The 13,630-nt window shown below is 46.6% G+C and overlaps 1 protein-coding gene across 4 annotated transcripts in view; it reads right to left on the minus strand.

Moving 5' to 3' along the window:
- The window catches only part of GLE1 (GLE1 RNA export mediator), a 38,955-nt gene that overhangs the window by 9,014 nt on the left and 16,311 nt on the right, over nt 1-13,630 (minus strand). For 3 of the 4 annotated variants that reach the window (XM_045373844.2, XM_005580727.4, XM_015436378.3), the window contains 8 exons: nt 11,643-11,791; nt 11,109-11,169; nt 10,604-10,858; nt 8,439-8,670; nt 6,587-6,699; nt 6,349-6,418; nt 882-1,024; nt 592-782 (listed from right to left, as the gene is read on the minus strand). In XM_045373844.2, coding sequence (XP_045229779.2) covers nt 592-782; nt 882-1,024; nt 6,349-6,418; nt 6,587-6,699; nt 8,439-8,670; nt 10,604-10,858; nt 11,109-11,169; nt 11,643-11,791 — 1,214 coding nt within the window. The remainder of the gene's footprint in view (nt 1-591; nt 783-881; nt 1,025-6,348; nt 6,419-6,586; nt 6,700-8,438; nt 8,671-10,603; nt 10,859-11,108; nt 11,170-11,642; nt 11,792-13,630) is intronic. The other variant, XR_012424323.1, reaches the window with a different exon arrangement.

A 13,630-nucleotide genomic window follows, 5' to 3' on the forward strand; every position in this document is an offset into this window, starting at 1 on the left:
GCCACCTCGACCGGCTAGTTTTTTTTTGTATTTTTTTAGTACAGACAGGGTTTCACCGTGTTAACCAGGATGGTCTCGATCTCCTGACCTCGTGATCCGCCCGTCTCGGCCTCCCAAAGTGCTGGGATTACAGGCTTGAGCCACCGCGCCCGGCCTTTTTCTTCCTTTTTAAGACACAGTCTTGCTGTGTCACCCAGGCTGCAGTGTACTGGTGCAATCTGGGCTCACTGCAACCTCCGCCTCCTGGGTTCAAGCAATTCTCATGCCTTAGCTTCCTGAGTAGCTGGGACTACAGGCGTACACCACCACACCTGGCTAATTTTTTTGTATTTTTAGTAGAGATGGCGTTTCTTCATGTTGCCCAGGCTGGTCTCAAACTCCTGAGCTCAGGCAATCCGCCCACCTTGGCCTCCCAAAGTGTTGGGATTACAGGCGTGAGCCACCGCATCTGGCCGAAAGACATTATATTTCTGATAGAACATTCAAGGTACGTAATAGGAGCTGTAAGGAGGAGGGAAAAACAAATTCCAATTCTATTTATATTTCATTAATCACTCTAGGGATAGTGAGTAGGGAGAAAAACAACTTTACCTCTGATAGTCTTCCAAAGCCATTCCCTCCTTGAAAGTGGGATAGAAAGGAACAGAGTAAGGACACTTCTTATGTAGATGAGCAAGAATGAGGTCCCCCACTCTGGGGTGGAGCTCCCAGATCCCAGATGCCACAACTGCGATGGGGAATGCTGCTTCATGGTGAGAGGCCACTTCCTCCTCGCCTTGTTTCTGAGAACATAGAGGTGGGTACAATTTTAATACCAGAGAAAGGCTGAAATCTTGTATACCAGCTCTTCTTCCCATACCTCTAGCAACAAGGTTTCTCACCACAAATTTCTCTGCCAGTTTGTATTGAACAAAGTCCAGCCCCTGTGGGTTAAGTGTGACAGACACAGAGCGCCCACCAGATTGAACAGGTTTTCCAGAGAGCAGGCTGTGGATCTTGTCAAAGATCTCCTTCAGTTTTGAGCCTGAGCATGATAGAAAGAAATTAAAAGATACAACCACAGATCAATCTTTTTCTTTTTTTTTTTTTGGGACAGTCTCGCTCTATCACCCAGGCTGGAGTGCAGTGGCACAATCTTGGCTCATTGCAAACTCCACCTCCCAAGTTCAAGCAACTCTCATGCCTCAGCCTCCTGGGCTAATTTTTGTATTTTTTTTTTTTTCTTTTTTTAGTAGAAACGGATTTCACGGCCAGGCTGGTCTCCAACTGCTAACCTCAAGTGATCCGCCTGCTTTGGCCTCCCAAAGTGCTGGGATTACAGGCGTGAGCCACCATGCCCAGCCTGTTTCATCACTGTAATTACAAAGCATCTACAAAAACCCAGCTGTGCCTGCCCTACAGAAACGAAGGGATAAAGAGTATCCCTTACTGTACACATAAAATGAAGGGATAAACAGTATAGAAAGAGGTGTTACATTTTGTTACAGACCCCATGGGCTGTGGTTGATATCTCTAGAGGAGTTAGTCACATCTCTAGGAAAAACCTTCTAAAGGATCTGCCCAGCTTATGATGATATGCCCCCTTCTCTGGGACTGGCCTTCCTCTATCCTCAGAGACACAGAAGTGGATTTGTAACAGCTATATTTGTACCAAAGATTCTGTGTGCTCCACCCCCACACCAGCTAGTTAGATTAGAGGCAGTCAAGCTAAGCCAGTCAGTCAAGCAAGAGTCACTTCCTTGAGGTAGCTGGCCCTGTGTCACATACACTCACAGGCAGTGGGGCTGTGTACCCGCCATGAAGACCAAAGAACAGCAATGTAAAATAAGAATGGAGATGTAGAGAGGGCAGAGGAAATGAGAGATGAAAAAATAACTAAAGTTTCTAGCTCCTGAGACCTCAGCTCATTCCTGCCATTGGGTTGTATAAATGCTTTTTTTTTTTTTTTTTTTTTTTGCTTAAGCAGATCTGGGCCAGCACTTTGGGAGGCTGAGGCAGGCAGATCACTTGTGGTCAGGAGTTCGAGACCAGCCTGACCAACATGGTGATACCTCGTCTCTACTAAAAATACAAAAATTAGCCAAGTGTAATTGTGTAAAAGTGGCACTTGTAATCCCAGCTACTTGGGGAGGCTGAGGCAGGAGAATCACTTGAACCCAGGAAGCGTAGGTTACAGTGAGCCAAGATTGTGCCATTGCACTCCAGCCTGCGTGACAGAGCGAGACTCCATCTCAAAAAAAAAAAAAAGCAGATCTGAATTACTTTACGTTACCTGAAGTCCTGAAGTCAATGTTTTAATTAATATAGCATCTCCAGTTGAGAAACACCCTGCCAAGTTCCTAATCACTTCAAGAAATGTCACAAAAGTTTCAGAAATCTCATTCAGTTCTCTTATTAAAAAGAAATTTTAAAAAGTCAACCATGTGGACCCCACTGGCTGAATGCCCCATCTCGCCCCTCTCCATACCTCTCTAGGTAGGAAGTTAGTTAGTTATCTTCCAACCCTAGACCGACATGGCCTCCCCACGCCACACCAACATCATGTCCTTATTCAAGATTTCTTCTAATTCTAACCACTCATGGACATCCACCATTTTTTTTTTTTTTTTTTTGAGGCGGAGTCTCGCTGTGTCTCCCAGGCTGGAGTGCAATGGCGTGATCTCGGCTCACTGCAAGCTCCGCCTCCCGGGTTCACACCATTCTCCCGCCTCAGCCTCCCAAGTAGCTGAGACTACAGGCGCCCGCCACCACGCCTGGCTAGTTTTTTGTATTTTTAGTAGAGACGGGGTTTCACCACGTTAGCCAGGATAGTCTCGATCTCCTGACCTCGTGATCCACCCGCCTCGGCCTCCCAAAGTGCTGGGATTACAGGCTTGAGCCACCGCGCCCGGCCTTTTTTTTTTTTTTTTTAAAGAGATGAAGTCTCACCCTGTCGCCCAGGCTGGAGTGCAGTGGTTCAATGTCACCTCACTGCAACCTCTACCTTCTGGGTTCAAGCGATTCTTCCACCTCAGCCTCCCAAGTAGCTGGGACTACAGGCGCATGCCACCACACCTGGCTAATTTTTGTATTTTTAGTAGATACAGGGTTTCAGCATGTTGGCCAGCCTGATCTCAAACTTCTGACCTCAAGTGATCTGTCTGCCTCATCCTCCCAAAATGCTGGGATTACAGGCGTGAGCCACCACACCCGGTGACATCCACTTTTTTTTTTTTTTTTTTTGAGATGAAGTCTCACTGTCAACCAGGCTGGAGTGCAATGGCATGATCTTGGCTTACTGCAACCTCTGCCTCCCAGGTTCAAGTGATTTTCCTGCCTCAGCCTCCTGAGTAGCTGGGATTACAGGCGCCTGCCACCACATCTGGCTAATTTTTGTATTTTAGTAGAGACAGGATTTCAACACATTGGCCAGGCTGGTCTCGAACTCCTGACCTCCAATGATTCACCCACCTCAGCCACCCAAAGTGCTGGGACTACAAGTGTGAGCCACTGGGCCCAGCTGACATCCACCCTTTTTTTTTGAGACAGAGTTTCGCTCTTTTTGCCCGGACTGAAGTGCAATGGCATGATCTCAGATCACCACAACCTCTGCCTCCTGGGTTCAAGAGATTCTCCTGCCTCAGCCTCCCAAGTAGCTGGGATTACAGGCATGTGCCACCATGCCCAGCTAATTTTGTATTTTTAGTAGAGACAGGGTTTCTCCATGTTGGTCAGGCTGATCTCGAACTCCTGACCTTGTGATCCACCCACCTCGGCCTCCCAAAGTGCTGGGATTACAGGCAGGAGCCACCGTGCCCAGCCCACCTTTTTAAAAAAGACAGCAATTAGGTGATCTTTCTCTCCTATTCATTAAACGTTTACTGAGCACTAACTCTAGAGCATGTTCTGTGTCTGGCTGGAACACAAGATCTTAAAGGGCTTACAGTCATGATGGAGACAAAGGGAGACTCAGGAAATGTGTAGAAAAATTTAAAAAGGCAAAGTTATAGACTAATTCGATGTGGTGAGTGAAAGAGAGGCAGCAGTCATAAAGATGACTCCCAGGTTTCCAGCTAAGATTACTGAGTAGATAATGGTGCTACTGATTACTCAGAGAAAACAGGAGTCAAAGAGGGCTAAGGGAGATGATGGGTATGGATTTGAACACATTAAACTTGAGGCAGCTAAGAGACATATAGGCAGAGATGTCCCTCAGGTAGCTGAAGCTGGAGAATCTGAAGTTCAGAAGAAAGGAATAAACCAGAGGTAGGTTTGGGAGTCATCAGCATTCAGGTAATGTTTGAAGCCCTGTAAGTAGAGAGAATTAAAAGAACTGCAGGATAAGAGCAGATCCCTAGGAATCAACTACAATTAGAGTGGGGTAGAAGACTGAGAAGCCCACAAAGGGAAGAGAGAGAGAGGAAGAGAGAGAGAGGAAAGTAATGGGGAGGGAGGGAGGCAGGAGAAGAACCTGGAAAGTAATGGCGCCATGGAGGTCAAAGGAGTAGAGTTGCACAGAGAAAGCAGCAACAGTGCCAAACGGAAACCTGAGGAAGATCAGCAAACACTTAGAAGACATAGGATCAAGGGAAACTCATGTTAGGATGTGAGGAGCTCACGCATATTTAAAGGCTGAGAGAGAGAAGCCTATAAAAAGGATGTAATCACAGAAAACAGGAAAGGTAATAAACAATGAGGCAAAGTCTGACAGGAGACAGGAAGGAAAGGGAACAAGGGCAGAGGGGGAAGGGTAAGCGCAGCAGCAAGGACACCTCATCTAGTGACACGGGAGACTAAGAGGTAAATGTCACTGTGCAGTGGTGGAAGGGGCTCTGAGGAGCTCACACTGGATGTCTCTATTTTCCTGATGAAGGAGGTACTGACCCTGTCTGCGGTCAACTGAGGGGAACTGGGAATGGCCGTTGAGGTATAGAGTGGCTGTCCAGTCAACCTCTCCTGCTTTGCTGTTGCTATCAAAGGACACAGCATTTTAAATTCCAAAAAGTGATACATTATTTATTTATATCTTGCCCTGTTCCAGAAAGAATTTCAGGTAGCAAAGTCATATGTAAGTTTTGTCAGACTGCCTATCAAGGGCAGGAACTGAAATTTTCCTATGCTTTACAGGCAATGAAAAGTGAAATCGGGGAACAGAACCCATGATGAGTCAGAGGAGTGTTCCAGTTGCACACACACTCCCCAGCCACCTGGCAGCTCAGTCTATAATCTAGAGGCTTCCACATCTACAGCTCCATACAAATGAACCTCTGGTTCTACAGAAAAGTTTTTTCCTTTTCTGGTTCTCACTTTCTAAACCTCAGTCTCTGGAGAGAAAAAGAAGGAGTCCTTGAGGATGAACAAGGCAAGCTTGGAGTAATTTGGAAAAGCTAATGTTGTAGAACAGAAGCACAGTCTGCAAGTCGCAGCCTAGGTTCCCTCCCTTACTGATGTTTTCAGCAGTAACCTGCAACTTCAAAGCTAAGAGCCATCCTAATAATTTACCATAGAAGGTAGCTTATTAAAAATGAGTCAAAAAGGCCGGGAGCAGTGGCTCACGCCTGTAATCCCAGCACTTTGGAAGGCCGAGGCGGGCAGATCACGAGGTCAGGAGATCGAGACCATCCTGGATAACATGGTGAAACCCCATCTCTACTAAAAATACAAAAAATTAGCTGGGCGTAGTGGTGGCCACCTATAGTCCCAGTTACTCGGGAGGCTGAAGCAGGAGAATGGCATGAACCCAGAAGGCAGAGCTTGCAGTAAGCCGACATAGCGCCACTGCACTCCAGCCTGGGCAACAGAGTAAGACTCTGTCTCCAAAAAAAAAAAAAAAAAAAAAGAAAGAAAAGAAAAAAAGAGTCAACAAACATATCATGATTTTTTTTTTTTTTTTTTTTTTCCCTTTTGAGACAGAGTCTCTGTCACCCAGGCTGGAGCACAGTGGCATGATCTTGGCTCACTGCAACCTCTGCCTCCTGGGTTCAAGCGATTCTCCTGCCTCAGCCTCCTGAGTAACTGGGATTATAGGTGAGAGCCACTATACCCGGCTAATATTTGTATTTTTAGTAGAGATGGGGTTTCGCTATGTTGGTCAAGCTGGTCTCCAACTCCAGACCTCGTGATCCGCCCGCCCCAGCCTCCCAAACTCCTGGGATTACAGGCATGAGCCACCGCACCCGGCCATGACTACCTTCTATGTGTTAAAGAGGAAACCAGAGAAACAAGATGTGTGTAACTTATATGTACCCAATCCAACTGTAAACATTTGTTTGAATATACTTTTATAGGAATCTTACAGATAAATAGATTTGGAGTCTGAAAAATAATACAATGAAGTGAAAGGTCATGTTCTTAACCCCTCTGACCAACCTGCAATGGTAGAGATTTGGCTCACTGGGATGGTGGCAGCCTTCTGGAGGTCCATCTTTATCTTTTTGGCCTGCCAGAAGAGAACAGTGAGAAGGCAGACAGTGTTCTGAAGAGCTGAGTAGATGTCACTTAGAATCAGGTAAAGTGATATGCCAGCTACATTCCTTTGGGACACGAAGTGCTCATTCTCTGAGAACCATCAAGCCCACAAAATTACTGCCATATACCTCTCCCCTACCTGACTGTCCTTGCTGTTGGTCAGGCCCTCAAAGGTCAACACACACTGCATGGAAGCATCCTGCAGCTGCTGGTACCACTGCATTGTAATGTCTTGTACCTTCACCTGGAGGTCTGAGAAATAAAAGAGAGGTTTTAGTGATAGCTAGTACTTACTGAACACGTAATATGAGGCAGGCACTGTTATAATCACTTTATGTATGCACTAACTGCTTTAACTGTCACAATAACTATGAAATAGATACTATTATTATCTCCAGTTTATAGAAAAAGAAACAGGCACAAAAAGTTAAGTGATTTGCCATGGTCGCATTACTACTAAGTAGAAAAATTAAGGCTGGGCGTGGTGACCCACACCTGTAATTCCAGTACTCCAGGAGGCCAAGACAGGCCCAGGAGCTTGAGACCAGCTTGTGCAACATGGTGAAATCCCATCTCTACAAAAAATACACAAATTAGCCAGGCAGGATGGCACATGCCTATAGTCCCAGCTACTTGGGAGGCTGAGTGGGGAGGATCACTTGAGCCTGGGAGGGTGAGGCTACAGTGAGCCGTAATCACACCACTGCACTCCTCTAGCCTGGGTGACAGAGTGAGACCCCTATCTCAAACAAACAAACAAACCAACAAACAAAACGCCAGGCGCAGTGGCTCACGCCTATAATCCCAGCATTTTGGGAGGCCGATGCTGGCGGATCACCTGAGGTCTGGAGTTCAAGACCAGCCTGACCAACATGGAGAAACCCCGTCTCTACTAAAAATGCAAAAAAATTAGCCGGGCATGGTGGCACATGCCTGTAATCTCAGCTACTCGGGAGGCTGAGGCAGGAGAATTGCTTGAACCTGAGAGGTAGAGGTTGCAGTGAGCTGAGATCGTGCCATTGCACTCTAGCCTGGGCAACAAGAGCAAAACCTCATCTCAAAAAAAACAAAAACAAAAACACCAAAAAATAAAAACTAGACTCCCAAGCCGGGTGCGGTGGCTCATGCCTGTAATCCTAGCACTTGAGGAGGCCAAGGCGAGTGGATCATGAGGTCAGGAGTTCGAGACCAGCCTGGCCAACATGGTGAAATCCCATCTTTACTAAAACTACAAAAATTAGCCGGGTACAGTGGCAGGCACCGGTAATCCCAGCTACTTGGGAGGCTGAGGCAGGAGAATTGCTTGAATCCGGGAGGCGGAGGTTGCAGAGAGCCGAGATTACGCCACTACAATCCAGCCTGGGCAACAAGAGCGAATCTCCATCCCCACCGCAAAAGAAACAAAAAAACAAAAACTAGACTCCCACTGATCTGGCTCCAGAGTCAGCACTCTCAAACACTATGGTACACTGATTCTTTTTCTTTTTTTGAGATGGAGTCTCACTCTATCACCAGGTTGGAGTACAGTGGCACGATCTCAGCTCGCCGCAACCTCCGTCTCCTGGGTCAAGCAATTCTCCTGCCTCAGTCTCCCGAGTAGCTGGGACTATAGGTGCGCGCCACCATGCCCAGCTAATTTTTGTATGTTTGGTAGAGATGGAGTTTCGTCATGTTGGCCAGGCTGGTCTCAAACTCCTGACCCCTTATACGTATTACACAAACACATATCTGCGAGCATTTATTTAAAATACTCAGCAGCAGCAATAATTGAAATAATGTTATCTGCTAGAGTTATACAGAATTTCAAGTCCTAATGAAAGTGTTGGAATCTTAAATCAGACTCCAGATCAACCACAACTGAATGAAATACAGTACGTAAAATTCTGGTTAACTGTCCTACAGTTTAACACAACGTTCAACACATGCTCTTGTTTCTCTTCAGATTTGAGACTTACAGTGAGTTAAAGGACCATATCCATACCAAAACCCACCTTCATTCTGTTTCCCTCCTGGGCCCTGGCTGGTAGCTGGGGGCTCTTTGTGGGCTTCTGGTCCCTGCTGCATCTGTGCCTCTTGCAGCTTTACCTGGGCCTCCTCTTCATCCTGCCTCCTTTTGTCTTCGCAGGCTCTGGTGATCTCCTGCCCCAAGTTCATAAGGAGGTCCCGCATTTCCTGCAGAGCTCGCTCAGCCTCAGCTTGGCTCTCTGCTGTAGGACAGCCACTCTGTCAGAGTGACGGAGATGGTGCTTAGTGGTCATTCCCCAGGTAAATCATACCTCACACAAGTCAATAAATTTCCTACAATTGAAATTGTTGCACCAATGGAGTATCCACATTCAACAAGTTGATACTGCTTTCCCTGTTCTCTTAAAGGTATTAATAATTCCAACTTACTACCATATCCACAGTTTCTAAGTATAATTTTTTCTGTATTCTCAGCAACAAGGGCCAGCATAATTTTTTTTAAAAGTTTGTGACAATATGTTAGACAAAAATAATACTGTTTTATTATAATTATTTTTTGAGACAATTTCTGTTGCCCAGGTTGGAGTGCAGTGGCAGGATCTTGGTCACTGCAACCTTTGCCTCCCAGGTTCAAGTGTTGCTCATGCCTCAGCTTCCCAAGTAGCTGGGATTACAGGTGTGCATCACCACACCCAGCTACCCAGCTACTTTTTGTATTTTTAGAGTTTCACCATGTTGGCTGAAACCTACTGGTCTCGAACTCCTAGCCTCAAGTGATCTGAGAATCACTTGAACCTGGGAGGCAGAGGTTGAAGTGAGCCATGATCATACCACTGCACTCCAGCCTGGGCAAGAATGTGAGACCCTGTCTCAAAAAAAAAAAAAAAAAAAAAAAAGCAAAGCAAAGAAACAGGGCAGGTATAGTGGCTCACACCTGTAATCCCAATATTTTGGGAGGCTAAGGTGGGAGGATCACTTGAGTCCAAGAGTTCAAGACCAGCCTGGGAAACATAGTGAGATCCCTGTTTCTAACTTAAAAACAAAACAAAACAAAAAAAGTTTGGCATGGTGGCTCACACCTGTAGTCTCAGCAGTTTGGGAGGCCGAGGTAGGGGGATCACTTGAGCCCAGGAGTTCGAGACCAGCCTGGGCAACACGGCAAAACCCTGTCTCTACAAAAGAATACAAAAATTAGCAGGACATGGTGGTATGCGCCTGTAGTCCCAGCTACTCAGGAGGCTGAGGTGGAAGGATCACTTCAGCCCGGGAGGCAGAGGTTGCATGAGCTGAGACTGTGTCACTGCACTCCAGCCTGGGTGACAAAGGGGGACCCTGCTGCAAAAAAAAAAAAAAAAAAAAAAAGAGAGATTCCAGAATAAGCAGGTATAAAAATAAAGAAATAAACAAAAAAAAAACAAAATAAAATGTTAACAGTGGTTACGTCTAGGTAAAGAGATATGGAGATGTTTGGTATTTCCCCCATTAAGCAGATAGCAGATATTCCTTTTTTTTTTTTGAGACGGAGTCTCGCTCTGTTGCTGGAGTGTAGTGGCACTATCTTGGCTCACTGCAAATTCCGCCTCCCGGGTTCACACCATTCTCCTGCCTCAGCCTCCCCAGTGGCTGGGATTACAGGCATCCGCCACCATGCCCAGCTAATTTTTTGTATTTTTTAGTAGAGACAGGGTTTCTCACTGTGTTATCCAGGATAGTCTCGATCTCCTGACCTTGTGATCTGCCAGCCTCGGCCTCCCAAAGTGCTGGGATTACAGGTGTGAGCCACCACTCCCAGCTGCAGATATTACTTTTTTTTTTTTTGAGACAGAGTCTTGTTCTGTCGCCCGGGCTGGAGTGCAGTGGCGGGATCTCAGCTCACTGCAAGCTCCGCCTCCCGGGTTTACGCCATTCTCCTGCCTCAGCCTCCCAAGTAGCTGGGACTACAGGCGCCCGCCACCTCGCCCGGCTAGTTTTTTGTATTTTTTAGTAGAGACGGGGTTTCACCATGTTAGCCAGGATGGTCTCGATCTCCTGACCTCATGATCCGCCCGCCTCGGCCTCCCAAAGTGCTGGGATTACAGGCTTGAGCCACCGCGCCCGGCCCCAGATATTACTTTTTAAGTCAGAAAGTAATTTTGCTTTTAAAGTCTTCCATTTCAAAGACAGCAAAGAGTCACTCTGAAGCCACCCTCACCTCTGAAGAGGCCCGGATGATCCCTGAGATGAGGCTGCACAGCTGGTTGCCTCGGGTCTGGAAGGCAGCCAGGTCGACCTTAAGCAGGCCTTTGTGCTGCTCAGAAGCATCCAGCTGCTGGCTGAGCTGCAGCATCTCCTCCTGCAGAGCATAGAGGGCCCGCAGGCGGACCTGGCCTTCTTCCTTCCGAAGCCGCTCCAGTTCCGCTTGCTTCACGCGCTGCTGCTCCGCCTCCCGCAGCTTCAGGTTGAGAATCTGTAGAAAAGGGCTGCGTGACTGTTCTCTGAGGGGCTCCTGGGTTTCTTCTTTCCACAATCCTCAAATTCTATGTGGGCTACATATTTTCACAGATGGGCTCAGAGCAGGAAGAGGACATCCCAAGATTAGCCACACACAGGCATAATATGGCCAGATCCTCCACGGTTGCCATCTGCCAAAACCTGGCTCTCCAGGCAGGTTACAGACAGACACCAAAATACCCACACCAATTCTGCCAGGCTCTGACCTTTGCTCTGTGACGGTGCTCAGCTTTTAGCTTCTCTTGGTGTCCCAAGGCTTCTCTGGAGCTGCATGAAAAATGGCAGGGAGGAATAGTCAGGGATACTTCCTAAAATTGTTTTTCTTTCTTTTCTTTCTTTATTCTCTTTCTCTTTTCTCTCTCTCTTCCTTTTCTCTCCCTCTCCCTGCCCTCCCTTCCCTTTTTCTCAGAGATGTGGTCTCGTTATGTTGCCCAGGCTGGACTCACCACACTCCTGGACTCAAGCAATCCTCCTGCCTCAGCCTCCCTAGTAACTGAGACTACAGTTGTGTTCCACCATGCCTGTAAAATTGTTTTACCTCTCCTAAAAGCCTCCCTCTGTGTTACTTTGGTTGTCTTTCCAAGTTTGGTCTTCTTTCCAGGTTATAAACATCTCTGCCTATTTTACCTTGATATTTAAGGACTCAGAAGTTGTTCAATTCTTTCCTCTTGGAATTCCTTTTGGGAAAGAGTTCCAGTTGAACACATCAACATTCCCAGGCATAATTCAGGGAGACTCACCTCTTCTCCATTACTTCCCGCAAGTCCTGGTATTCCTTATGCTGCTTCAGTTCCTTCCATTCATCAAACCGCTTCAGTTGTTCAGATGCCATCTCCGAGAGGGCTCGCACCTTCCTCTCCTGCTCCTCCTGCCATTGCCTCAGGCCCTCCTGAAAAGGTTGTTTTTTTTTTGAGATGGAGTCTCTCTCTATCACCAGGCTGGAGTACAGTGGCATGATCTCGGCTCACTGCAACCTCAGACTCACGGGTTCAAGCGATTCTCCTGTCTCAGCTCCCCAAGTAGCTGGGACTACAGGTGCCTGCCACCACGCCCAGCTAATTTTTGTATTTTTAGTAGAGACAGGGTTTCACCATGTTGGCCAGGATGGTCTCAATCTCCTGACCTTGCGATCCGCCTGCCTCGGCCTCCTAAGTGCTGAGATTACAGGCGTGAGACACCGCGCCTGGCCAAAAAGGTTTAACACCTGCTCTCTGGAGCTCCTTCAACTATCAAAATTTGAAGTGTCTATATCCTTTGACACTTTTCCATTTCAGGAATTTATCCTGAGGAAATGCCTGTATGTGTGTGCAAAGATATATGTACAAGAATGCTCACTGGAACCCTGTTGATAACAGCAATAAATTTAAAACCACTTAACTGGGGAATGATGACACATATTATAGTACAGTCATACTGCAGAATACTACGCAGCCCTTAAAGATGACAAGATGCCAGCTGGCATGGAGATATGTCAAAATCTATTGTTAAGACATTATGTTATTTTATTTTAAAACATAATTATATTTTGTTTATTTTTGAGACACGGTCTCACCCTGTCATGCAGGCTGGAGTGCAGTGGCACAATTATAGCTCACAGCAGCCTTAAACTCCTGAGCTCAAGGGATCATCCCAACTCAGCCACCTGAGTAGCTGGGACTAAAGGTGCCTACTACCACACAGGATTAATTTTAAATATTTTATAGAGTCAGGGTCTCACTATATTGCCCAGGATGGTCTAGAGCTCCCGACCTCAAGCTATCCTCCCATCTTGGCCTCCCAAACTGCTGGGATTATAGACATGAGCCACTGTACCCAGTCTTAAAACTTATTTTAAAGCTTCCAGTGAAAGAAGGCAAATTGAAAACAAGCATATATATTCTCCCCTCTGGGACTCTGTTAAAGTGAGAATTGGAAAGAAAAAAAGACATAACACCACATAGAGCATGAGAGAGGTCACCAGTAGGGAAAAACGTTCTACATACTTCTGGAAAACAGCAGAGAAGTGGCCAGGTGCACTGGCTGAGATCTGTGATCCCAGCACTTGAAGAGGCCAAAGCGGGAGGATCACTTGAGCCCAGCAGTTCGAGACCAGCCTGGGCAACAGAGAGACCCCGTCTCTACTAAAAATTTTAAAATTATCTGGGTCTGGTGGTGCACACCTGCAGTCCCAGTTATTTAGAAAGTAGGGAGAGCTGAGGTGGGAGGAATGCCTGAGCCCAGGAAGTCAAGGCTGCAGGGAGCAGTGATTGCACCACTGTATTCCAGCCTGGGCAATGGAGCGAGATCCTGTCTTTAAAAAAAAAAAAAATAGTGGAAAAGCAATAAATGATAGAGCAGAGCTGAGAAAACCCAAGGATGGACACACACACACACACACACACACACCCCAACACACGCACGTACGTACGTACGTAAGCAGGCAATGCCTCACGGGAGCAGAAAGCCAATCTACCAGCCGAACTTCAGTGTCTCAAGACTGGGAAATGCCATGACTCATACAGGTGGGCCTCATGGGGCTGAAAACAGAGCTACTGGCTGAATGTTTGTAGACAAAACAGTCAACTCCTGCTCTCTTCCGCTAGTGATTAGATCAAAACAGCCAAAAGCCAGGCATTTGTGCTATTACGATTTGATTTTTATACACACACACACACATATATATATATATATATAGCTTGGTTTGTTTTGTTTTGGAGATAGAGTCTCGCACTGTCGCCCAGGCTGGAGT

This window comes from Macaca fascicularis, chromosome 15 (genome assembly GCF_037993035.2).
Source record: "Macaca fascicularis isolate 582-1 chromosome 15, T2T-MFA8v1.1".
NCBI lineage: Eukaryota > Metazoa > Chordata > Mammalia > Primates > Cercopithecidae > Macaca > Macaca fascicularis.